Source organism: Panthera pardus, unplaced genomic scaffold (assembly GCF_024362965.1).
Source record: "Panthera pardus isolate Hobbes unplaced genomic scaffold, ASM2436296v1 HiC_scaffold_16, whole genome shotgun sequence".
Classification (NCBI taxonomy): domain Eukaryota; kingdom Metazoa; phylum Chordata; class Mammalia; order Carnivora; family Felidae; genus Panthera; species Panthera pardus.
Genome location: NW_026526721.1, coordinates 28,681,804 through 28,709,773, shown reverse-complemented (window position 1 = coordinate 28,709,773; position 27,970 = coordinate 28,681,804). Strand labels below are relative to the sequence as shown.

The following is a 27,970-nucleotide window of genomic DNA, read 5'->3' as shown; positions in this document are numbered from 1 at the left end:
GTGGTTTTGATTTTCATTTCCCTCATCACTAATGATATTGAGCGTGTTCTCATGTGCTTTGGGGCCATGCATATATCTCCTTTGGAGAAATGTTTGTTCAAATCCTTTACTCATTTTTTAATTGGGTTATTTAGTTTTCTATTATTGTGTTGTAAGGATTCTTCATACTTTATGGATACAAATCTATTATCGGATATATGATTTGTAAATATTCCCCCCAATCTGTGGATTGTCTTTATATTTTTTTTGGTAGTATTTTTAAAAAAGTATCCTAAAAAATGATTTTTAATTTTGATGAGTCCAGTATATCTATTTTTCATTTCTTACTAGTGCTTTTTGTATCATCTAAAAAATATTGCCTAATACAAGGTCAGGAAAAGTTTAACCTTATGTTTTCTTCTAAGAGTTTTATAGATTTAGCTTTTGCATTTTAATCTATGATTTACTTTGAATTAATTTTTCTTTTTTTTTTTTAATTTTTTTTTTTAACGTTTATTTATTTTTGAGACAGAGAGAGACAGAGCATGAACGGGGGAGGGTCAGAGAGAGAGGGAGACACAGAATCTGAAACAGGCTCCAGGCTCTGAGCAGTCAGCACAGAGCCCGACGTGGGGCTCGAACTCACAGACTGCGAGATCGTGACCTGAGCCGAAGTCGGTCGCTTAACCGACTGAGCCACCCAGGCGCCCCTGAATTAATTTTTCTATTCTGTTTAAGTTTATTTTTTGCATGAAGATATCTAGTTGTCCCAGTAGCATTTGCTAAAAATATTATTTTTTCCTCACTGTAATATCTTGGCATGCTTGTTGAAAATCAAGTGGCCGTAAATGTCAAGGTTAATTTTTGGATTCTCAATACTATTCTAGTGATCCATATGTATAACCTTATGCGAGTATTTGGAATCAAGAAGTGTGAATACTTCAGATTTGTTCTTTTTCAGGATTGTTTTGACTATTCGGTGTCCTTTGCCTTTCCATAGGACTTTTAGGATCAGTGGGTCCATTTCTGCAAAATGGCAGAGGAACTATTGATACAGTTGCATTGGATATGGAAATCATTGGGGTGAGTTTTGCCATCTCAGCCATGTTGTCTTCTAATCCATGAACACTGGTATCTTTCCACTTATTTAGGTCTCCAGTTTATTTCAGTTATGTTTTGTTTTCAGTGTACATATCTTATACTTTTTAAAGATTAATTCTTGGGGCGCCTGGGTGGCGCAGTCGGTTAAGTGTCCGACTTCAGCCAGGTCACGATCTCACGGTCCGTGAGTTCGAGCCCCGCGTCGGGCTCTGGGCTGATGGCTCGGAGCCTGGAGCCTGTTTCCGATTCTGTGTCTCCCTCTCTCTCTGTCCCTCCCCCGTTCATGCTCTGTCTCTCTCTGTCCCAAAAATAAAATAAACGTTGAAAAAAAAAAAAATTAAAAAAAAAAAAAAAAAAAGATTAATTCTTAAGCGTTGTATTATTTTCCATACATTTTTCCAATTGAATAGTTTTCTTGATTTCCTTTTGGGATTATTCACTACAATTGTAAAGGAATGCAGTTGCTTTTTTAATATTGATCTTATATCCTCCTTCATTACCAAACTCATTTATTCTATTTTTTAAATGTGGAGAGGGAGAAAGCATTCATTCTTTTACCATTAACTAGGATGTTTTATATATATATATACTAATAAGTGTTTTTATCACGAAAGAGTGTTGGGTTTTGTAAAATACTTTTTCTGCATCTGTTGAGATTATAGAGATGATAAATTTTTCTTCATTCTATTAATGTGATGTATTACATAAATGGCTTTTTTTTTATGTCAAAACACCCTTGCATCCTTGTGATAAATCCCACCTGGTCATGATTTATAATCCTTTTTATATGTTGTTGTATCTGTCTTGCTAGTATTCTGTTGAGGGTTACTGCCTCTATATTCATAAAGAATATTTATTTGTAGTTTTCTTTCCCTTGTAGTATGTTTTAAGCTTTTGTATCAGAATAATACCAGCTTTATAGAATAATTTGGGAAGTTTTCCATTCTTTTATTTTGGGGGAGATTTTCAAAATATTGATGTTAAACATTCTTTAAATGTTTGATAGAACTCACTGGTAAAGCTATTTGGTTGTGGGCTTTTTTTTGTGGGAAGGTTTTGAATATTAATTCAATTTCTTATCATGCTATAGTTCTAGTTGAATTTTGTTTCCTCTTGAGTCAGTTTCAATAATTTGTTTCTTTGTAGGAATTTTTCTATTTCATCTAAGTTATCTAGTTTGTTGGCATGCAATTTTTCATAATATTTTTTATAATTCCTTTTGTTTCTGTGTAGGCAGTAATCACATCCTCTTATTCTTGATTTTACTAAATTGATTCTTTCTATTTAACTTCGTTTAGTTTAACAAAATTAGATTTATTAATTTTGTTGTTTATGTTAGTTGTTGATTTTTTTCAAAGAACCAGCTTTAAATTTGTTGATTTGGGGGCACATGGGTGGCTTGGTTCGTTAATTGTCCAACTTCAGTGCAGGTCATGATGTCACAGTTCAGGGATTCGAGCCCCGTGTCAGGCTTTGTGCTGACAACTAGGAGCCTGGAGCCTACTTTGAATTCTGTCTCCCTCTCTCTCTGCCCCTCCCCTGCTTGCACTCTGTCTCTCTCTGTCTCTCAAAAATAAATAAATAAGAAACTTAAAAAATTTAAGTTTGTTGTGGTTTTTTGTTACTTTCTATTCTTTATTTTATTTATTTCTCCTCTAATCTTTATTATTTTCTTCCATCAGCCTGCTTTGGGTTTAGTCTACTCTTCTTAGTTCCTTAAAATAGAAGGCTAAATTATTAATTTGAGATAATTCTTCTTTTTCAGTATAGACATTTACCCTATCAGTTTCACTCTAAACATGGTTTTTGCTGCATACACTAAAACTTGTCATGTTGTATTTTCATTTTCATTTATCTCAAAGTATTTACTAATTTCCCTGGTGATCTTTCACCCATTGATTATGTAGAAGTATGTTGTTTAGTTTCCACGTATTTTTGAATTCCCCAAATATCTATTGGTTCCTAATTCATTCCACTATGATCAGAGAGCACACTTCGCACTATTGCAAATTTCCAATTTAAAAAGAATTATCACGTAGCTGTATACTCAAGAATGTTCCATCTGCCCTTGAGAAAAATGTGTATTCTTCTGTTTAGATGGAGTGTTGTATAGATTTCTGTTAAGCCTACTTGGCCTATTATGTTATTGAAATCTTCTATTTAGTGAATGACCTTTTGCCTAGTTGTTTAAATGTCACTGTTTTTATCTTTTTAATAATAAAATTTAACATAAAATCTATTTGGTCTGAAATTTAAAAAGCCAGTTTAGTTCTCTTTGCTTAACTCTGCATATCTTTTCCTGTCCTTTTGCTTTCATCCTATTTGTGTCTTTGAACTGGAAGTGTGTCTCATGTCAACAGTATATAGTTGAATCATGTTTTCTAAAAATCCATTCTGCCAAAAGGTCTTTTTATTTTTTATTATTTTTATTTTTTTTAACTAAGTTTCTTATTTTAATTCCATTACAGTTAACATACAACATTATGTTAGTATCAGTTGTAAAATATAGTGATTTAACAATTCTGTACCTTACTCAGTGCTCATCGTAAGTGTACTCTTAATCCCCAGCACCTATTTAACCCATCCCCCTACCCACTCCCCTTCTGATAACTGTAAGTTTGTTCTCTGCAGTTAAGAGTCTGTGTCTTGGTTTGTTTCTCTCTCTTCTTCTTTGCTCATTTGTTTTGTTTACTAAATTCCACATATGAGTGCAATCATATGGTATTTGTCTTTCTGTAACTTTTTTCACTTAACATTGTACTCTCTAGTTCCATCTATGTTGTTGCAAATGGCTAGATTTCATTCTTTTTTTTATGACTGAATGTATGCCATTCCTTCTTTATGCTTTCATCTATTGATTAGCACTTGGGCTGATGACATAATTTGGCTATTGTAAATAATGCTGCAGTAAACATAGGGATGCATGTATCCCTTTGAATTAGTGTTTTTATATTTTGGGGGCACATACCCAGTAGTGAGATTGCTGGATCATAGGGTAGTTCTATTTTTAACTTTTTGAAGAACCCTCCATACTGTTTTCCAGAGTAAGTGCAACAGTTTGCATTCCCACCAACAGTGTAAGAGGGTTCCCTTTTCTCCACATCCTTGTCAACACCTATTGTTTGTTTCTTGTGTTGCTGATTTTAGCCATTCTGACAGGTGTGAAATGATATCTCATTATGGTTTTAATTTGCTTTTCCCTGATGATGAGTGGCGTTTAACATCTTTTCATGTGTCTGCATGTATTCTTCATCTGTTCATGTCTTCTACCCATTTTTAGTTGGGTTATTTGTTTTTTGTGCGTTGAGTTGTATCAGCTCTTTATATATTTTGATTACTAACATTTTATCAAATATTTTTTTGCAGATATCTTCTCTCATTCAGTACGATTGCCTTTTAATAGAGTTGATTGTTTCCTTTGCTGTGCAGACCTTCTTATTTTCATGTAGTCCCAATAGTTTATATTTGCTTTTGTTTCCATTGCCACAGGAGACATATCTAGAAAAATGTTGCTACTGCTGATGTCAGAGAAATTACCGCCCGTGCTCTCTTCTAAGAGTTTTATGGTTCAGGTTTCACATTTAGGTCTTTAATCCATTTTGAGTTTATTTTTGTGTATGGTGAAAGAAAGTGGTCCAGTTTCATTCTTTTGCATGTAGCTGTCCAGTTTTCTCAACACCATCTTTTGAAGAGACTGTCTTTTTCTCATTGGGTATTCTTTCTTTCTTTGTTGAGGATTAATTGACCATATAATTGTGTGGTTATTTCCAGGTTTTTTATTCTATTCCATTGATCTATGTGTCTATTTTTGTGTTAGTACTGTGCTTTTTGATTACTACAACTTTTTAAATATAACTTGAAGTTTTCCAACTTTGTTTCTCTTTTTCAAGATTACTTTGGCTACTTGGGGTCTTTTGTGGTTCTATACAAATTTTAGTACATGCGCTGCTGAAGTGAGCGCTCTGTACAAAGTTTAGTATTGTTTATTCTAGTTCTGTGAAAAATGCTGTTGGTATTTTGATAAGGATTGCATTAAATGTCTACATTGCTTTGAGACTCTAGGCATTTTAACAATATTTGTTCTTTCAATCCATGAGCATGGAACATATTTCCATTTCTTTGTGTCATCTTCAGTTTCTTTTACTAGTGTTTTTTGTTTTGTTTTGTTTTGTTTTTCAGTTTTCAGAGTACAGGTCTTTCACCTCCTTGGTTAAGTTTATTCCTAGGTATTTTACTAATTTTGGGTCAATTATAGATGAGATTGTTTTCTTAATTTCTCTTTCTGCTGCTTCATTATTAGTGTATGGAAATGGAACAGATTTCTGACATTAATTTTGTATCCTGCAACTTTAGTGAATTCATTTATCAGTTCTAGTAGTTTTGATTGACTCATTCAGGTTTTCTATATAGAGTATCATGTCGTCTGCAAATAATAAAGATTTTACTTCTTTCTTACCAATTTGGATGCCTTTTATGTATTTATTTATTTATTTTTTGTTTGATTGCTGTGGTTAGGACTTCTAGTGCTATGTTGAATAAAAGTGGTGAGAGCGGACATCCTTGTCTTGTTTCTGGCCTTAGGGGAAAGCTCTCAGTTTTTCCTCCATTGAGTATAGTGCTCACTGTGGGCTTTTCATATAAGGCTTTTATTATGTTGAAGTCTTTTTCCTCTAAACCTACTTTGTTGAGGGTTCTGCAAATTCTGTCTTTTAATTGGAATATTTAAACTATTTACATTTAACTTAATTACTGGTAAGGTAGGATTTCTGTATGTAAGTGTCTTTGTGTTCATTTATTTCTCCATTACTTCCTTCTTTTGTGATATATAGATGTTTTGAATTAGACTGTTAAAATTTCTTTGTTTATTTTACTTTAAAGATTCTTAATAATTGTACTGAGGATTACAGAGTTGTAAATTTTAAAAAATTTAATTCTTATTAATAGAAGTTTAACTCAAATAGTTTGTAAACACTTAGTCCATTATAGCCCTGTTCTCTCTCACTTTTTGTGCCATTATTGCCATACAGATTAAATTTTTACATGTTATAAGGCAGTCAACAGCTTTATAGTTATTGTTTTCTGTAATTTAAATCAAATAGCAGAAAAAAGTTACAAATTAAATACATTTATAATGTTTTTTATATTAATGTGTGCACTTATCTTTACCAGTGATCTTTATTTGTTCTTGCACATTTTAGTTATTGTTTAGTGCCTCTCATAGCCTGAAACACTCCCTTAGTATTACTTATAAAGTAGGTCTGCCAGCAATATATTCTTTCAGTTTACAATTACTGAGAATGTCTTCATTTCTCCTTCCTTTTTGCAGGATAGTTTTGCTGAACATAGAATTCTTGAGAACATTGGTCAACAATGTTTTTCTTTCAGTGCCCTGTACCTGTCATTCTACTTCCTTCTAGAACCTATGGTTTCTCATGAGAAACTACCTGTTGATCTTTGAGGAACTTTGTACATTATAAGATACGTTTATTTTGCTACTTTCAAGATCATCTCCTTTCCTTGGTCTTTGACAATTTACTCTAATTTGTCTAGGAATGAATCTGTCTGAGTTTATCCTACTTGGAATTTATGTTGCTTCCTAGGTGTGCATGTTCATGTTTTTTTTTTTTTTAAATCAAATTGGGAAGTTTCTGGCCTCAGTTTCTTCAAATTGTTTATTTGTTTGTTGTTTTGTTTTGTTTTTTACCTTCTCTCTCTCCTTTTTTTTCTGGAACAACCATGATGTGCATATTGGTATGCTTATTGGTATCACACAGTCTCTGAGGCTCTGTTAATTTTTCTTCATTAACTGTCCTTCTATTCTTCCGCCTGAATAATCTAAGGTGTTCTGTCTTAAGATTCTGCCATTTCAAATCTGCTGTTAAATCCCCGTAATTAATTTTTTCATTTCAGTTTTTATACTTTTAATTTCCAGAATTTTTATTTGACCCTTTTAAAAACAATTTTTTCCTTTTATTGATATTCTCTATTTGGTAAGATATAGTCCTTAAATTTTCCTTTAATTCTTTAGACATGGTTTTATTTAGTTCTTAGAACATATTTATAATAGCTATTTTAATGTCTTTGTCTAGTTAAGTCCAGTATCTGAGCTCCTCAAAGACAGTTTCTTTTCACTTATTTTTTTTTCCTTTTTATGGTCTATAACTTCCTGTTTTCTTGCATGTGTTATAGTTCCCCCATGCCTCACCCTTGAAAAATAAATCTTTCTGACTCTGGAAATCCAGCTCCCTCCTCCCCCTCCCACATTCCTTGTAGTTTTGTTGTTTGTTATTGATTTGGTTGTTATGGATGTTGGTTTGTTTATTCAGTTTCCTGAGCAAATTCTGTAGAGTCTGAATTCTTTGTCTTGTATAAAACTCAACATCTCTTCTCAGTTAGTGTAGTGGTCAGCTAATGATTGGACAGAAATCTCCTTGAATGTACTAAACCAATAAGTCTTCCCAACTTTGTTGAGGGATTTGTGTGTGTTGGGGAGGAATATTTCAATACTCCAGTAGGCAGTTTAAAACACTACAATAGCCTTCACTTCTTGCTTGTGCAGACTCACAGGCATCTACACATGGGAGATTAGAGCCTCCTCAACGTCTTTCCTGAGCATGTGCACATTCTCGCACATGCATATGGCCTTTTAGATTTCCAGGAATATGTCGAATATTTTCAACATCCCACATAAAAATTTCATTCCCTGGTTTTTCCTTTATAATATTTTAGTAAGTTTCTTACTTAACCCAACTGGTATTGCTACCTCAGGCACCTGAATTTTTAAACGATTGATATTGATTTTCTTTTGACAAATGCCGTAGGGGCAGGTCTGTTCACACCGAGTGAGCTGAGTCAAGTTTGATTCAGCAGTCACCCAGTTAACAAAAAATAAGTGCTGAGAATGGAGATAAAAAACAGGTAAATAATGACAATTTTCTAAGGATGCAATTTTTTTTGGGGGGGGTAGTAACTCCAAACCTGTTCTGTTTGTTCCAGTGGCTGCTAGGCTGCTGTTTTTCACAATGAATAAAATCATGTAGCTTTTGGTTTGAAGGCTACAACAGAGATTGGGGGTAGGGGTAGGGATAGGAAGAATCAAAATGCCACAAAACTTTGTTCTTACCAAGTTTCAGCTATTTTTCTTGAATAAATGCTTCTTATATTTTTGAAAACCTTTGATTAATTTCCAGAGTTCTGAAAAAGTTTATTTTGCCTATTTTTGCTAATATTCTCATTTCTTTTATGGAGGAATGGATACATGGAGGCCTTTACTCTGCCTTTTAAAGTGTTTTCTATTAGAATTTTAAAAGCTCCTTATGGACAGCTTCTAATGTTCAGGCAAAGTTGAAACCCACTTATTTTTTAGAGAAAGGTTCAAGGGCCTGATTATAGAAAACACAAGGCATTTAAGACCAGGACAAAAACAAGGAGCTTATGAATGAGTCAGATAGGGATTGGTTCAGAGATGGATGGGGCTTATAAAAAACAAAAGAGAAAAGAGTTTTAGGAAGAGAATAGTCAAAGCTATTGAATGCTGCCCACATAGTTCAGAAAATGGTTTGAAAACTACGGATTTGAATGATCTACTAAGAGGTCACTGTGATCTTTGTTAGAGCAATTGCAGTGGGGTGGAAAGGCAGAATCTTAACTACAGTAATTTGTAACATGAATAGGAGGTAAAAAAGAGAAAACAAGTTTAGAATGAAGAGCCTGGACTGTGAACAAAAGGAGAGATAATATAGGTCAGTAGCTGGAATAGACTGTGAAGTCAAAAAAGTTGCTTTGTCCTAGGGATCATTTTAACCACTTTACTCTTATTCACAATTTTTTTCTTTTGGTCTCGACCCTAGACCATAGGGCCATCACTAGTGGCTTGTATTTGAGGATAAGAAAAGTGACTTTTCTTCCATTGTATGGGAAAGAAATGTGACCTTAGACAGGTAAATTTTGCCTCAAAACAGATTCTCGGTGAAACTGTATGACTGGCATTGTGAGGGGTAGTGGACTGGGACATATATAAAGTCTGAGAAAACTGAGTTGAAATCCCAGCTCCGTCACTTTACTGGTGCCAGCTGCGTGATTTTAGTGGAGCTTCTTGGCTCTTTCAGCCTCACTTGTCTCATGTGGATAGGAATACCAATCTTTTGAGATTGTTGTGTGGATTAATTTATATAATACCTAGGTTTTACAGTAAAGAAGAGGATGTTATATAAGGAAGAAAAAGTTAGCCATTTAATCTCAGTTTTCTCACCGATACCATAAAAGAGTTGTATTATGTAATCTCCATGATGTGTTTCAGCTCTAACCAAATGGGCCCCCAATATCTTTTCATTCAGTACTATTCTGAACGAAACCTCTATTCTGGACGAGGTAGATATTTGGAATTGGTTGATGACCTACACCATTCTGTGTAAGATAGTTTCCATTAGAAAAGACATTTAGAATTCCAAAGGATTGACTTACAAATAAATTTGAAGGATAGCTTTGCTGAGCTGGGGTGTACTTTTAAATAGATGAGCTCATCCCAGGACATATAAGAGAGAGCACTCAGCAAAGCATATTTTAGATCCTTGAGAAATGAGCTTTGAGGAGATATACATCTGGCATGATATCAGATCCCAAAGATACCATATCTGTATTTGGGAATACAGATTGATTGTTCTGGATTGATTGTTCTACTTAAAATATTTGTGTTTGTGAATGTTTATAACTGCTAGTTTTGGGCGGTTGAGGAAACTTTGAAACAATAAACCACATGAAGAAGAAAGGCAGGTTTGAAACCAGCCAGAAAGTGCTCAGGGAAAGAAATAAAAGGTGAAGCAAGAATGAGTCAATGTATATAGGAGGCTTGTGAGACCAACAGAGCAAAATGAGAGTAGGATTAGATAAGGGACTCAGAGACACAGGAAAAAGTGAAACCAGAGGCCAATTGAGGCTGAACTGGACTAGAACAGGAAGAACGAAACAAAAATGATTTGCTTCGTCAGAGACTGATTTATTCTTCCTACCAATGCTCTCAGCTTGTTTTGTTGAGTTCACTGATATATTTTAGTAGAATTTTATTTGGGTAGACATAGGGGGAGTGCCTCTCATTTCTGGCAAGCATTGAAAACTTGCTTTTCTATTAGCAGATTAGTGATTTAAAGATTAAGAAAATATGCTCTGTGATTTCAAAGATGAAATGCCTATAAAATAAGAACACTGAAACACGGTGCCATATTTATTGTAATTTTATTAAAACCACTCTCCGTGAAACTGAATCCACAGTGTCTCAGATACAGCTTCTTTCTGAATTATGAAAGATTGTACTTTGGTTCTTTTTTTTTTTTCTTCCTCTGCTGATTCTTCTCAATTGGCTGTACCATAACTTTACTTTTAAAATTAAATATACTTGGCAAATTTTGCTTTAGAAGTGTCCCAGTTTCACACTACTTCTTCAAATGACTAGAATTGTCCAGGGTGGACTATTAATCTATATTGTCTACTTTACCAGAGGCTTCATATCCGTTCAAGACACTTTGCTCACATGTAACTTTTGGCAAAAGAGGATGACTGGCAGGTCATTGGATGGCCCCTTGTCAAAGTGGACTCTTTAGATAGGACTATTGATGAGCAGGGGCTTTGTAGGCAGCTGGGCAACACTGCAGCCCAAGCGATCTTCCTCAGCAACCTGCAAATGAAACTAACGTTACGAAGGATTTCTCCAAAGACAGACATCTTAAATTAGGCAAAGTCCTATAACAGGACACTTCTCAGGAAGATTTAAGGCAGAGCTGGTCGCTGTGCCAGCCAAGGGGCCTGCTCTGCCAGTTGAAAGGCAAGCACATCCTTCCCTGCCAGCTTGCAACGAGCTGGTTCTTGCCGTGATAGCACATCTACCATGCATGTTTGATTTAAGGCCCGCCATTACCATGCGTTTGTAATTATCATCAGGCGATGACGAGCCCTGGGAAAGGTAGAAGTCTTAAATATGGAGATCCAGGAGCCTAATCAAAATGCAATGCATCGAATATATCTTTCTTCTTGATGCTCCACCTCTTTCCAACCAAGCGTTACTGGTTTGAGGAAAACTGTAGCACAACCCTTTGCCAATGATTGTGATTCATTTTCACTTCACTAATCAAAATGTGTTTCATAAGGTCCTGACGGCGTTCAAGACTTCTTAAAGGAGGTATGACTTTTCTCTCAGTTGACTGGCATAGATTTCATAATTTACACGCAGATGTGGCAAAGATTTGTGAAAGCCTCCTTGGGCTTATAAATTCTCTTATTCTCTATTAGCATCCTCATAGATTCTTATAGATTCTCATCAGGATTCTATACGGGCAAACATTATATTGCTGACAATTTCTATTTTGTTATTACTTTGGGTCAATGATGTCCAAACTAGTGATTCTACTTTTTTCCTACTTAGGGACCATATGTTATTGTATAGTGTATGTATGTATAACACAGATTTCAGAGAATTTGTATGGGTGGGAGAAGTTACTTGTTCTTGATAAGACATAACTTCAGTCAGCGAAATTATGTTAAATATTCAACTTTACCTGGTACCCTGTGTTACTCCTATGGTGAAGCAGCATGCTATGAAGGAAAGATACCTGGAGTTAATTCCAGAAGATCCCAATGCAAATCTGAACTCTTCTCATTTGTGAATAGATGTTATCATGGATGGACCTTTATTCCTCTAGGCCTCCATCTCTTCTACACCATGATGGCATTGGAACAGACCCTCTCCAAGTCCCCTCCATGTCTGACATCTATGATTCCTTGAAGTCAAGAGTCCCTTCTTTTAAGGATATAGCCATTAGTATTCAAATATCAAGTATATAATTTGTAAAAGTCATTCTTTATGACACTCAAGTGACTAATATATAGGGACTCCTTTCTCCTAAGATGTCACCCCTACCTGTATTGTATTATTGTAAATATTTGAAATTTGGGGGAATTTGAAATAGAGGAAGGCTTTATTTGCACCATTTCCACATTCATGGATCCAGGGTTACAATAAGAATGGCTTCTTTTGGTTTGAGGAGTATTATAACCACTGAGACACTTGTGTCTGATAGATTCATTCAGCCTTTAATGTATGCCCCTCTTGTATTATTGTGTCATATATAAAACCTGACCTCCTAAACAGAAGATAAGTCCCTGAAGGTCTGGGAGTATGTGTAGGGGTTATAAATCTCCCTAACACCTACCATTTAACATTTAGCCCCACAACTAATCACCTATTATGTTATATGACATGATATTTTTGTGTATAAAAATGCTTATGGAAAAATTATATAGGCTAAAGATTTCCTTTTATCACTGAAATGTAAACAATTTTCCACAAAAATAAATGAAAATGGAATGTAGAAATGAATAATTTGGTCTACTGTGGGACATTGAAATTCACTCTGGGGTGATTAGTGATTATTCAGTTTTTAACTGACAATAACTCACATAAGTCATATTGTATACAACTAAGTAGTTGGTACTTCAAAAATAGCTTACCTAGTATATGGTTATATAGTAAGTGTCTGTTTGGTTTCCGCCTCATTCCCCCAAAAAATATATATATTGAGGACCAGAGTGTCTGTTTAGAAGGCAAATATCCTATCTCCCAACATTTAGCGGTGTCTCCCTTCTTTGAACTCTACAGCTATTACTTTGTCCTGTTGGCTTGGCACTATGATGCATCTCTTGTTATAGGATTCTGTTGCTATGATACTTTTTGATATTTGTCATGCCTCCTCAGCTAGACTGCAAACATTTTGAGAGAAAACACCATGTATCCTATGATCATATATTCCAAAGTGTCTAACAGAGTTTTAATTATCTAAAAAATATTCAATTTGTATTTGCTGGAATTATATAGATAGGGCAAGAGACACATTGTCCGTTGCAAGTTCACAATAAAATCAACATTTATCACTTATTGAACTTCCTAATTCATGAAACATCCTTACTGCATAAACAGCTATTTTTCTCTTATAGAATTTAACTTCTCTAACTTTTTGTCATTCTGTTTCTCTTATATCAAAAGGTATATTTAGGTCTTTTAGATATTACCACAGTTTAGTCTGGGATCTTTTGTGGGAATTGGGTATTTCAACATTTACAATACCTTTAATTCATCTAAAATAACAATTTATTGGATAACTGAGTTTTTTATCAACATGCAGTACACATTAAAATTTGAGACAGCTTGCTAATTATTGAAAAAAGATAGTTGATTTTTATTAATAGAAATTTATGTGCTATCTGATTCTTGTTTCAGAAATGCACTAGTAAAGAATCCTTAAATTTACATACTTTGCCTACATTTTAAAGAGTTTTGGGGCTTTATTCAGAGGAAAACTATCCTAGACCTCTTAAAGCATAGTAAATAAAACATTTATAAAGGCAGTATAAAAGGTACACTCTAGGAAAATCTACATAAATCATAGTTCCCAGAGTCCTTTTTAAGATTCAGGATAAAAAGTAATTTCTCTCATTTAACTCCCTTGGTGTGAATATGATACTTCAATATTTCATAAATATTTAATGAATTATTATTTCCTACAACTTATGAGTATTTGGACAATTGAAAGAATTATTTGAAATACACGTATATGTCTGGCTGTGTGGAAAAATGGGTGATTATAAATGCTTGACACTGTGTGTCTTTAAAAAAATTGGGGAAAAATAATTTCTAAATTTTAAAGAGGGCAGGAAGGATGTTCGGTAAGATTCTTTATTATATAAATTTGAAAGTGCCTGGGAGTGCGCCTTCATTCTTAATTTTTTTTTAATGTTCATTTATTTTTGAGAGAGAGAGAGAGAGAGAGAGAGCAGATGGTAAGTGGGGGAGGAGCAGAGAGACAGAGGGAGACACAGAATCTGAAGCAGGCTCCATGCTCTGAGCTGTCAGCACAGACCCCAATTCAGGGCTCGAACTCACCAACCATGAGATCATGACCTGAGCTGAAGTTGGACACTTAGCCAACTGAGCCACCCAGGCGCCCCTTCATTCTTAATTCTTAAAGTATTATTACCAAAGATAATATCACTAATACAAACAATGGACCTGACAGAGGTAAAACATTGCAGATATCATGCTAGGTGCCTTACTTGTTCAAGTTTGTTTAAGATACAACTCTGCAATGTAGGCACTAATGTTTCTTTTACACTGGAATAAACTAGAAGAACTTGAAACAAATAAGTGCTGAAACCAAGTCTTATTCCAAATCTCTCACATTCCAAAAATCTGTGCTTTTAAATTGCATCATGTTCATTTCCTGTGTTGAGGAAAAGTTATTTTTCTTTTATTATCTAAAATATAGGTAGTTTTTTGCATACTGTTTCTGGCACTGTCTCACACAGGAGCTTCCAATAACTGCCAGTCACATGGTGACAATTATGCTTGATTAAGCAGATCCAGTAAGTACTTGATCGACTTTTTCCCATAAATGCTGACATTCTGCAGCCAAAGGGAAAAGAACGCTTGCCATTATTCTAAGCACTCTGGCCATCTCCCCTTGTCCCTCCCAGTAACACCAAACCGAGTTTCCTAAGAGCAGTGTCCCCAGATGCTTAGACTCAGCCCAGATTCCAAGGTTTCTATCAAATACTTACTTGGGTAATCTGAATTATTGAGGTCTGTAAGTCCTATAAGCTGACAGGTGACAATTTGTGAGATTTGAAAGGGATGTATGACAAAGTGTCATTGTTGCTATTGGTCATTCTATCCCTGATAATTCACTGCTATAAATTTTGAAGTCTTTACAATGTCCCAGAATCCTCTAAAAATACATAAGAAAGAGTGCTTTGGAAACTATAAAATCAAATAAAAGAGAAAGTAAATTATAAATTCATGTTATTATAAGAATGTAAAGAACTCCATGAGATAATACCATAGCTATTGACTAGCACATTGGTTTATAGTCAACTGAGAAGATGACTTTAGTCATTGTTCTCAAAAGGTGTTTCAGAATCGCTCAATGAGCTAAATACCGGTCTGGGTCCTATGCTCCTTGTCTCAGACCATCATACTATCAAACATAGAGTATTAGGGTAATAATAAGTGGCTTAAGACATTAAAGTTTAATTTTGTGTGGCACTCTAATATGGGTCAAGCCGCATAAAGAGCCTGAATGGTTGTCCTCCAAAAATGACCCGGGGGTTCAGGCTTTTCCTATAATGGGCTCTTTGGTTCAGAGTTCATTGTTTCCAGCTATACAAATAAAGGAGTGGGAAAGTACAGGAAAGAATAAGGGAAACCTAGAGAGGTGAGAACATGAACCTCAAAGGAGATCTTAGGAGCTAGGTCCTAACTTTGGCCAGAACTTGTCACACAAACCCAACCGAGTGCAAGAGGGCTGATAGACACAGTTTAATGAAACGATAGCATTTTTTTTCCTGCTTCATAGGTTAGATAAGTTTGTATAAAGCAGAGAAAAGAGAAATCAAGCAAGCATGAAAAATTTTGATCATAATAGAATTTTAATGGGTCCCCAACAATGCCTTTATAGTTAACATAGGCCTGTGCAAAAAAATATATGACCATAATGTGACTTTTAGGCAGGTTATTCTCATTTTCATAATCTATAATATGGCCCTTGGGACAATCCAAATGGGGACAATTGATAAGGAATATCTGAAACCAGGACTAGTTTTACAGACATGTAGCCTGTGTTGTTGCACAGGACTCTGTTCCCACAAAGCCTCCGTATTTTTTTAATGTTCTGCTACTACTGTCTTAAGAGTCTTAATAATTTTGAATATGGGGCTCTGCATTTTGATTTTGTGCTAGGCCATTATTCTAAGCTCTCGACATCCCCCATTATGTAGCTAGTCCCACCTGAAACGTATGCTTAAAATCTTTAAGATAAATAGTTAATGCTAATTAATGTTTTAAAGAAGACAAGTTACAATAGCAAAGTATACGTGCATGCATATAAATATACGCCCACGCAGGAATGTATCTTTTTAAGAAAGAGTTTATTGGGAGGAATTTGTTTTAATTGATATTCATCGAGCATCATCCCATTGCTTATTGTTAGTTACTCATGTGAAGAGTTGGTTGATGTCTATAGCACAAGCATTTGTTTCAGATAAATGGATGTTTCAGTTGGATAAGTTTTAATTAAGCAACCTTTATTGTACAAGTAGTTGTTTTTGAAACCATGAGAAAACCACCATAATTTGCTAATTCCGTTATCCAAAATCTGAAGGTGTTGTATCTTGTCTATAACCTTGAATACAATTTTGTCTATAAATGTCTCAAATAAGGAATAAGAAACTTTTCCACTGTAATGTTAAATTCTTTTTCTACCAAGACACAACTTAACTCTTCTCAAGCTTATAGAATCATCTAAAGTGAATGATTTATCTTTAGATCCTGCTTCCACACCACTTGCTACGGTCACTACTTTAGCATTTCACATTTCATAGGAATTTACTTATTTACACATTTGCCAAAGGAGTAAACTGAACTCTTTAACTCCTTGAGAACAGGTGTTGTTGCTGTTCATCTTGCTATTTCCAGAGCCTAGTATAGTTTCCAGGCACCCAGAACATGTTCAATCAATATTTAATGAAGGAACGAAGGAATGAAGGACGAAATAAGTCATACAAAAACATTTTTGCTTCAGCAAAACATATATTTCCAAGTCTTAAAGAAGGTTCTACTCTTAATAAAGCCAAAATTAGTTTTTGTTTTGTTTTGTTTTACAAGAATGTTTTAAACTTGCATTATCCTTTAGCTCATAACAGCTGTATTACAGGGGAGGATGAAAGAAAGCATATTCCTATTAAGTGAAATTTTAAAACATCTGAAGGGTAAGAATAGTATGTATTTAACTGTCATATTTATAAATTAGGTATTTTAATAAAAGAGCTTTTTTTCCTATTAAAAAATGAGTTGCTTGAATACATTCACCTAACACATGTAAAAGTAAGGAAGAACAATATACACAGGTTTCAGCAGATATATATGTTAATATTCCTTTGTATTAAATTGGTTGTTAACACTGTAATTTTTTTCCCATTGTCTACTAGTAATACCCATGTATAGGGGTTACTATCCTTCTCTTTAAGGCTGGGAATGGTTTATCCATGGTATTAGTTACTTGTGGCTGCTATAACAAGTTATCACAAACTTGGTGGCTTAAATTTATTTTCCCCTAGTTCTGGAAGTCGGAAGTCCCGAATCAGTTATCACTGCACCACAACTCAAAACATGTCTGGAGAGCTACACTTCCTCTAGAGGCTGCAGAAGAGAATCTGTTTCCTGACTGTTCCAGTTTCTGGTAGCTGCCAGAATCCCTTGGTTTATGGCCACATCACTCAATCATCAAAGCCAGCATCTTCAAATCTCTTTGCTCTGTCTTCACACTACATTTTCTTCCTTGTGTAAGAAATCTTTTTCTATTATAAGAATATTTGTAATTATATGTAGGGCCCACCAAGATAATCCAGCAGAATCTATCTATATAAAGATCCTTAATTAATCACATCTGCAAAGACCCTTTACCCAAATAAGGTAATATTTATGAGGCTCTGTGCACTAGGATCTTCTGTCTTTGGGAATGGTTAATCAGCCTACTATACTTTTACCCTGCCCATTTTTGCATTACTGACTAAGAGGTGGAATTCTAGATGATGTATAATAGTATATTTTTCTCTATGCTCATTGACACAGGAATGAGGGTGCCATACAGTAAGTGAGTGCTGGAGAACTATAAACTAAATAGTTCTATAAAGGAAATGCTGCCTAAAGAAGCAGGCTTTGGCAAGTAGGGCTCAGAGAGGGAGCTCATAACTTCATGATAATACTTCACATAAATTAAAGTAATGTTAATTGTCTCTTCCAAAACAAGGCCATTAAGCAGTTTATTGCTCCTACCTTAAGAATTTATTTTGGTATTTCTTGTGGTCCTACCTTTCCAATGGTATTTTACTTTTTACCCAGTGGGGATATAAACACCTCCATGACAGTCCTTTCTGGTATATTTCATCTCTAAGGATAACAAGAGGAGGAAATAAATGACCAAATAGGTCCCGATAAGCTCTGCAGCAATCAAAAAACAAAAGTCTCCAGGAAGATATCAGTAGGTGGAGCTTCATTTTGAAATACAGTTCCTAACAAATGGAAAGAATAAGTTTGTCTACATTGCCTAGTTGTGAACAGCTAAACTGTCAGCGACCTTGTGCCTGAACAGGGAAGAATTTTGTTTCATTTTTTCCACTGTGTGGAGGTAAGACATTTGAACCAGGAGTGAAGATGCTTTATTTTTTTGGCCCATTTTTATTCATCTCCTACTATGCGCCAGCTATTAGGTGTAAAGCCCTGGTTAATGCAATTGCTTTCTTTGTCCCTCTGTCAGTGGTCTTCCATTTCATTTTCAAGTTTCTCAAAACTTTTCAGTCTTATGCTTGGTCATCTACAAGTGATCCAAGGTCACAAAAGGACAGCTTAGCTGGAAGGGAAAAAGAAGAAGAAGAAGAAGAAAAAAACAAGAACGCTAAGAAGTTGCATAAATGTCCTCTAGCACATTCCCTGTTCTGAGGGCTAATGTACTGTAGCAATTCATCAGTCATTCTAATAGTCTTTTAACTTCTGTCAGAAAGCCTACTAAATGCTAACATCTTAAATGTTTAATATTCTAAAACATATTTTCATTAATCATGCAAATTATCTGGGCATCCATATTTTACGATAACCTCTTTTGAGATTAAGAGTCCTGAGGCTTTGTGTATGAGAGACCCATGTTAGCAAATGATATTGTAGGTGAAATATAACTTAGAATTAAAGAATTTTAGCAATGAAAAGTCACTAGTAAAATTCCAGTATCAATGTGCCATCTCATTTATAAAAAAGCCAAAATGCTATTAATGTCAGATATTTTTGATTAGGTAGCAAGCAGCTAAAATATGCATTTGCTTCATTCTATTTTATTACATAGTTGATGGATGAATATTAATGTTGGTAGGTTGTATATTATCCCAATAGAAATGATCCTATGTTTCACAGCAAAGTAGACTGTTATTAGGAAAGGATAGAGCATGTGTTCCATGCATTTAGGTTGGTATGAACTGCACCATGAAAACCTTCATTTATATGCTGCCAATCCTATTCCAGTGATTCTTAGCTGCTTGGAAAAAGGAGAAATATGTGCATGGGCCTCATTAAACAGATTAATAAGAAATTGAAAGGGGTAAAGGGCATGAGTTTTGGTAGTGTTAGTGGAAACGCTTTACCTTAAAGCTATTTGTCAGTAGGGATGGAGGCTGGTAGTGAAACAGATAGAAATGACCTGAGACCATGTAAATGTAGTTATGCTGGAGTCATGGAGCAATGCTCATTAGACTCAAGAACATGACCTAAGTAACTGAAAGTCATGAGCGATGATAGATCAGTACACTAGTCCGGCTACCAAAAGGAAGCAGATGGCACAATCAAATTAGGATAATTCAAGGAAGGCTGATTTATAAAGGGACTAATTGCAACAGTATAGGCACGGTGAAGGGTAAAGGAACCATTAAAGGCTGTGCAGGTAGTGAGCTAACAGCCACAGAACAGTTATTAAATCTAAGCCTTTAGAAGTAAGAGGAAAGGAACAGTTACCAGAATCTGAAGGAAGGAGAATCATGTACAGAATGACACTTTTAGACCTTTCCTTAAGGGAGACAGGCAACATAAGGTGATCTCATGGGGTGAGCAAATACCCTGACCTCATTCCTCTCTCTCCCTCCAGTCTCTTGATGGGGCTTCCCATTCATTGAGCCCAACAGGAACCCGAGGGTACAGATCAAGGATGTTGTCCATACAGATGCGCCTCTCTAAAAGGATATCAGGGCCTCACATGTGGAGAGTGGATCTGAAGGGAGACATGCAGGGTCAGAGACATCTAATTTTGGTATGAATACAACCTCTTTGGTTTTGTGACCAAAATTCATAGTTACACTTTGAATGATTTTCTTATGTCCCCCCCCCCTTTTTTTTTTACCCATTTCTTAAATTTTCTTTTATGGTTATTTTCTTTCACAATATCTCCTGAGGCTGTTTTCATTAACAAAATTTCTAGTAGCAATGCTACTTACCCAGTACACAAAGAAGAAACAACTTTAGCCTCTGAGTAAATATATGTATGTATATTTATATGTATGTATATATATATGTGTGTGTGTGTGTGTATGTATATATATAATAGCTAAATGCTATCCAGACAGTTTATTATTCTCTCTATATAGCTTTTTTTAGTATATCAGTGTGAATTTTTTTTTTTACATTTATTTATTTTTGAGAGACAGCGTGAGCAGGGGAGGGGCAGAGAGAGAGGGAGACACAGAATCAGAAGTAGGCTCCAGGCTCCGAGCTGTCAGCACAGAGCCCGATACGGAGTTCGAACCCATGAACCGTGAGATTATGACCTAAGCCGAAGTTGGACGCTTAACTGACTGAGCTACCCAGGCGCCCATATCAGCGTGAATTTTAATGTCTGTAGTCTGTATTGCTAAAGGGATGGTGAAGTCTTCACTTTTCTACATGGTTTGCCTTCTAATTATATTTCTCTGGTACAATATTTAACCATCATTTCCTCAATCATGGGTTCTAAGGTGCAATGAAAAAAAAGCTAAAGGGAAATATATTTGTTACTTTTCAAAAAGATTTTTTTCTGGAGCATTTTCAATGATTGCTGCAGGAATGAATGAGTAAAGGTTTCAAGAATGAATAGTTGCAGAAAACCAACTTACTTTTGTACAGAAGTCCATGCAGCAGCCCCCCAGGGTAGAAGTACTTTTGTATCTCCTTTTGTTGAGTTCTCTATTTTTTTATGAATATGCATATTGGGGGAAAAACTTCCATCTGCTCTCTTTTAGCTGATTATATCACATTTTGGAGCTGCACATCGTTATGGAGCTTCAGAGAAAGATGATCATTTACATTACATATGGATATAAAGTAGAGAAGGAGTTGATGAATTGCAAACAAGTATAATTTATATGGACAAAGTGTGCCAGAAGTGCTTTTCACCCCATTTTACTCTGCAAATGGAATGATTCCTGCCCATTCACTTGGCACGGTTCCCAAAAACTCAGAGAGGAAAACGATCCCGTTAGCCTTCTGCATCAGGATTCCACTCCTTCCTTAAGAGGAGACAGTGCTCTGCCCTCAGGCCCACCAGGGACCCCAGAAGGCCAAAGGAGATCTCTGAACACACTAATGTCACTTTTAAGATTTTTCCATCATGGCTTCTTAATTTATAATCTACATCACGCACACAACCTAATAGTCAGACTGTTGGTAATTCAAATGTGAGAAGTTTGCATGATGAAGAAAGAAAGGGAGAATAATGAAAAGCTCATATTTTCCTCTGTGCTGTGATTTTCCCATGGCAGATCATTTGCCTAAATGCCTGTAAGCTTTGTAAATATGTGAAAATCTACAGTTAAGGTATCTTTCTAAGGGCTTCTGTGTGGGCTATTGCACAGTCAGCTGTGACTCCATATTGTAAAGACCTGGGCCCAAGATGCAGTAATAAAAGTAATAACCCCAAATCTTGTTTTATGTTATTTAATTAATTAATGTGGGCATTTAGTTATATATTCAATCATTCAGTCCTCAAAAGTGATTATTCCTATTATGTGTCAAGAGTGAGGAGTCAAAGCTAAATACCATACAGCCTCTTCCTAAACTGTCGTAACTCAACAAAGAAATATTCTGTCAGGACAAAACAGTCATTTATCTGTGAAGTTCTGGTGAATCAGCTGATTCTCATTGCTACTGGAAGACACAGTTGTCCTAGCCCTCATACAATCTGGGTCTGAAGAATTTCAATTAGTACGAGCCTAAGCCCGTCCTATGGTAGCATATGCACTACTTTTATTTTATGTTCAGATATTAGTTTTTATGCATGCAGTGCATGCACTGTGCTGAGTGTTTTGCACACATTATCTCATTTAATCAACACAGAAATATGAAATATTAGTATTATAGTATTTGTATTTCACAGAGGAGGGAAAAAAAAAAAAAAGCTTGGAGGATAAGTGATCCACCCAAAGTCACATAATCCTCAAACCAGGACCTCTGGGTCAACATTGGGTGTGATCAGATGAATTCAATGGTAAGATAGGAGGTAGCCTAAAGTAAGGGTTACTTCCATCTTAGTTCTGTAGGCAGAAAACCTGGTCAAATTTAGAAACTGCTGTTCTTTTACCTATATTTAGTCCCTATTCATTTTTCTCTCAACCTTTACATAATTTTAGCATGACTTCCCACTTTAGGAAGGAGTTCTTGAAGTGTGCATGCTGATTAGTTACACAGTTTTCTTTGGTGGTGGGGGGGGAATGGAAGCGTGTGTGTGTGTGTGTGTGTGTGTGGCGTGACAGAGTATCTAAAATTTCTTCATGTTATTTTTCTCAGAACTTAGGCCTGTAACGGAAGTTTCTCAACATGAAATGTCATCAATTTGGCCTCACACAGGAAGTTGCAAGGCGCTTGACTAACCTCAGTGAACTGGATGTTGTCTAAAACCTGATAATCTTTAGCTATCACTTTAGAAGTTTTAAAAGTTATTTTATTTCTTAACTCATTATCTTAGAAATGTAACTGATAAAAAAGAAAAGCTTCTGATAACAATTTCAGGGTTAAGATATATTGGTACTTATATCAGGAAAAGAATCGGATGAGGGGGGAGAATTTAAATGATCTCATTTTTGTTCTTATTATCAAAAAATTATTATAAGGATTTTATCCATACTTAGAATAAAATTTCTCTAGCCATGCATACTTCACATCATTCTTGAATTTGTAATTTCTGATTCCTGGGATCAGAATAATCATTGCATCCCAGAACAGTTTTACAACATTTCTGTACTGAAAGACTCAGCTTGTTCCAGTGAGAGACTATGGCAAGATTTTAATGCAGATTATCTGAGCCAAAGGGCCTTTATTGGCATAGTCTTGGGGAGCATATATGTCTTGGGGAGCAAATAAATGAACAAGACTGGGACTCTCTTGAAACCAGGTTTCAACCTAGAACCAGTGTGATCATCTGGTAACCATTAAAATGTCAACTTTCTAACCATCTTCACATCCACTCTTGAAAGGCTCAGATTCTTGTCTATCTTCTAGTCAAGGGCAGTGGAAGCTCTAAGTCTCTCAACTGCCTCACAGCCTTGGATGAACTATGTCTTGCCTTTTCACTCCTCTTTATCCAGCTTCCATAGTTGAGAGAAAAACATAAGGAAAATGAGCTTCAGGGATCCAGTTTGTGAAATGAAGGCAGCAGTACTCTCTTTAGTGTGGTGTATATGGCTACAGGTATCCTTTTCAGTGCTGTGCTATGTGATGGGGTCATCCTTCTGGTAACTTGAACCTCATGGAATCCAGTCTCTCTTCTTCTTCAATCTCCTCATGGCCTTTGTGGCATTTCTGCTCATAAGCGTTTCCATAAATCCTTGACTGGATACCAGATATTCATTTTAAAAGGATAGAAATCATGGCTGAGGACATTTCACCAGCAATTTCTACCATTTTACATTTAAGCGGTTCCTTAGATGGTTCCTAACCTACAATTTCTTGGTATCTTCATAAAGAAGCTGTACTCTCTGGAACTCCCTGAGGCAGCAGGTTGATGAAAATTTAAAAATTATGGTCAGTGGCTACGCAGTGTCCAAGGAGGTCCTAGAATAATCTATTTGGAGTGCTGACCATGGCCAGGAGTGGGGCCATGATGCAAGAAGCATGTTAGAGGGTTGAAACTGAAACACTATTTCCTGCTGTGGAGAGGGGAGAATAGAAGTAGGCATGTGATTTACTCCTGACCTGGGCGCTGCATATAGGATTAAATCTCATGGATCTGGAAAAATACACTAGAGATTAACAGTGTAATATTGTCTCCCAGCATTTGAAATAACATTTTGTGTTTCCTGATTTTTCCTAAAGTATTGTGTTTTACATATTTAAGAAACTTTTAGATCACTTTGGCAGGCATTTACCTAGAGACTAAGTACATTGATTTAAACATAAATATAGAATTGTTATATGGGAATAATTCCATTCAATGCACTTCAGCAAACATTTCCTAAGTTCCCATTCTGTACCCAGTATTGTACCAGGCACCAGGGATCTCTTTCACAAAAAGATCACAGTGTTGTGGAAGGGCAAGTGCCTTTCAAATAGATAAAGTATAATATGCTAAGTGCCATAACCAACAGAGATACAAGTTGCTATGGAAACACAGAGAAGTACACGAAGGAAATCATGGAACACTTCACAGAGTAAGTGACTTTTGTGATGTGTCTTAAGAGGAAAAACAGAGGGAGGCTCCTAGACGTAGAAATTCATAGTAGCCACTCCAGGAAAATAAATAGCATAAGAAAAGTCACAAAAGAAATAGTGAATTTGTAGAATTGCAACTAGATTGTTATGGCTGCAGAGTGTAGAATGAGAGAAAGGAGAGGAAAGATACAACTCATAGGTTAGGTAAAAAAAATGGTTGTGAAGAACCTTATGTATCTTGGAAGAAAGTTTAAATATTATACTAAAGATAGTGAGGAGCTAAAAAAAATTTCAAGCTGGAAGTACATGATTTGATATACAGGTTAGATCTTTCTGGAAGCTGTTGGGAGGATGGATTAAAAGGTAGGGCACAGGTAGAACAGGGGTGAGTTGGAAAGCCATTGCACTATTTAATATATGAGATAATGACATTCCAAAGCAATACAGGAGCCATGGGAATGGATAGAAAGCCATGAATGGCAGAGCACATCTAGAGGTCAGACTTGATTACATATTGAATCTGTATGAGAAATGTATGAATGAGATGAAGTGAGAAATGATTTTCTGTTTTGGGTAACTGGGTATTGGTGCCATTAAAGAGAGAGCTTTGTTTGGAATAAAAAAGGAGAGGAAAATTTGTAGAGAAAATCAAAGATTTAGGTATGTTGAGTTGAAGCTTCTAGAGTGTTATGGGCTGAACTGGACCCCTCTCCCCACAAAGTTCATATGTTGAAGCTCTCACCCCCAGTGTATGGTACCAGTGTATGGTATTTATAGATGGGGTTTTGAGGAGATAATTAGTTTAAATAAGGCTGTAAGGGTGGGGCCTTCATGATTGGACCAGTGCCCTTCTAAGAAAAAACACCAGAAAGCTTACTGTTTCTGATGTGTGAGGACACAGTGAGAAGGTAGCTATCTGTAAGCCAGGAAGAGCTCTCATTAAAGTCCACCCATGCTGCAGCCCCATCTTGGACTTTTGGCCTCCAGAACTGTAAGAAATTAAATTTCTATTGTTTAAGCCACCCAATCTGTGGTATTTTGTTACACAGCCTGAGCTGACTAAGACATAGAAGTATTCAGGAAGTTGGATGACACAGATCTATCAGGAGGAGACAGATTGAAGTGTTGATTGATTTGGAAATTTTATATATATATAAAACATATATAATAAAATATTATACATATTAAAATAATATATGTAACAATATATATATTGTTTCCATAAGTAAACAATGTATTTGGTTATTATTATTAAAGAGATATTTACACTCAGATATTCAAGCCTGGCTATCCTAGAAGATAAAGTTTGCCCTTTTTTTTGCTCACTTGCAGTTTTGTGGGATTCATATATATATATATATATATATATATATATATATATATATTCATATATATATATATATATATATATATATTCATATATATATATATATATATATATATTCATATATATATATATATATATATATATATATATATATGGAGAGAGAGAGAGAGAGACTATAAAACCTTGTATGGCAAGAGATATTTTGTCTAGAAGTCAAAACATTAAAAAATACCTTAAGCACCACTCGTGTGGAAAAGAGTAAATACACGTAGTTCTTTTTATTATTAAAATTAGGCTATTTCAAAATTTAAAATATTTATAATTGAAAATGAAACATCTGTACAATTATTAAAATTAGTTTTACTAAATAAGAATTGACAACATCTTGTTAACTCTTCCTTTATACCAGATAACAGTGAAGAAATCAACAAAAAATAATTACTAAAACTCCACTCTGGATCAAGAGAGAATGTCTCCAGTGTCAACTCACACTTTCCTATTAAGTATAAAAATGAGTGTAACTGCTGCTTGGACAATTGGTTATACAGATACTCGCTCCATTACTATTTGTTCAATAACGTACATAAGTTCAAAACTGGCAGGGATGAAAAAATGAGTTTTTCACTGCAGAATTTTTCATGTTGCACTTAGAAAATAAAGATGAATAAATCTTATCTCACACACACCAAAGACTTACACCATACCTCTTCTCATACAGGCAAATGAAATATTAACATGTAGCATTCAAAATAATAAATATACATACTATTTACAATAATTGGGAATGTTGGAGACATGAACTTTTGTGTAAAATCATTCTGATTAAAATATTTTAACTTCAGGTTGTATTCGCAAATACTTCTCTTTCTCTCCTATTTGATCTTTTAGCTCAAATAGAATTAAAGTGGAATGTGTCTGTAGATACAAAGTTGAGAATGTGTATTCAGTCACTTGGCTCTGTGATAGTAATCTTCTGTACCATGTCAGAGAGATTTTCAGACTCCACATCTTCTTTGCCATTATCTGAATTTTCTGATGAGATATAACAACCAGAGTCCCTTGGGCAGTCCTCTAACTGTGACTTATTTAAGGAGATGTCTGGGCTTAAGGATAGGGGCACAGATTCATTTTCTTGCTCTTGAATAGCTGTAAATGGAAAAGAGGGCAGTAGTTAGGAGAAGCCAAGACAAGTTTTATTCATGCACTCATTCATCTTTGAGCCATTTTAACTGTACCAACCTTGACTTCATTACATTTGAAACTTCCATAAGTAAACAATGTATTTGTTTATTATTAAAGAGATATTTACACTCAGATATTCAAGCCTGGATATCCTAGAAGATAAAGTTTGCCCTCTTTTTTGCTCACTTGCAGTTTTGTGGGATTCATGTGAACTGCTTGCATAAGCAAAGATCAATATGGACTCTCATTTTACATTAATGATAAGTTGCCAGAGAAAGCAGATTGTATCCACAGTTTGACTGATGCCTTGTCCAAATACTCCTTAAAGTAACATTAGAAAAAGTCTTTTGTAGTTTAACTGTACAATACACCTCAATGGTGATCTTTGTGAACAATTCTAGAATCATGATAATGTAGATTAATGAAAAAAAATCTCTGTGGGCAGCAATGTACAGTTAGACTTCAATTACTTGGAATTTAACTAATAAAACTTAAAGCACTCAGATTTTCCTATGTTTGCATTCAACAGAAAAATCAGCATAAGAACCAGGTTGCTTTTAGATAGTAAAACACCACCATTTTCATTGGATCTGAATTGTTTGGTTTGTCTTCTACATCTTTGTAGTTTTGGATAACAATTATTTATATTCAGATTGGTGACTCTGTTATCACAGCAGTATTCTAGATTCCACAGACAGTTTCTTTGAAAAAAAATTGATATTAGAGATGTAACAAAATATATATTTACTTTTTTGTAATATTTTTCATGTTTATAAATTTTGAGAGAGAGAAAGAGAGAGAGAGAGAGCGCGCACATGAGGAGGGGAGGGCCAGAGAGAGAGAGAGAGAGAATCTCAAGCAGGCTCCAAACTGTCAGTGCAGAGCCTGATGTGGGGCTCGAAATCATGAACTGTGAGATCATGACCTGAGCCAAAATCAAGAGCCAGAGTCCTCAACTGGTTGAGCTACCCAGGTACCCCAGAAAGTATTTTTAAAGAACCTAAGCAGCACTATAAAGTGTTACTCTTCTCAAGAATCCTTCAGCATCAATGTTCCCTTTGTCAATGCAAAGTTTCTTTGTATGACTTCCCTGACACCAGTAAATGTGTGTTTCTCTGCATCATGAG

The 27,970-nt window shown here is 35.3% G+C and overlaps 1 protein-coding gene and 1 long non-coding RNA gene across 7 annotated transcripts in view; one reads left to right on the top strand and one right to left on the bottom strand.

Moving 5' to 3' along the window:
- LOC109277830 (uncharacterized) overlaps positions 1–27,970 on the top strand; it is a 101,576-nt gene that overhangs the window by 66,770 nt on the left and 6,836 nt on the right. For both annotated transcript variants that reach the window (XR_008422433.1, XR_002085339.2), the window contains one exon: positions 980–1,062. This is a non-coding gene — a long non-coding RNA (uncharacterized LOC109277830). The remainder of the gene's footprint in view (positions 1–979; positions 1,063–27,970) is intronic.
- The window catches only part of SAMSN1 (SAM domain, SH3 domain and nuclear localization signals 1), a 138,070-nt gene continuing 136,020 nt past the window's right edge, over positions 25,921–27,970 (bottom strand). For all 5 annotated transcript variants that reach the window (XM_019467751.2, XM_019467750.2, XM_053903184.1 and 2 more), the window contains one exon: positions 25,921–26,807. In XM_019467751.2, the coding sequence (XP_019323296.1) occupies positions 26,605–26,807 (203 nt within the window). In that variant the 3' untranslated portion in view covers positions 25,921–26,604. The remainder of the gene's footprint in view (positions 26,808–27,970) is intronic.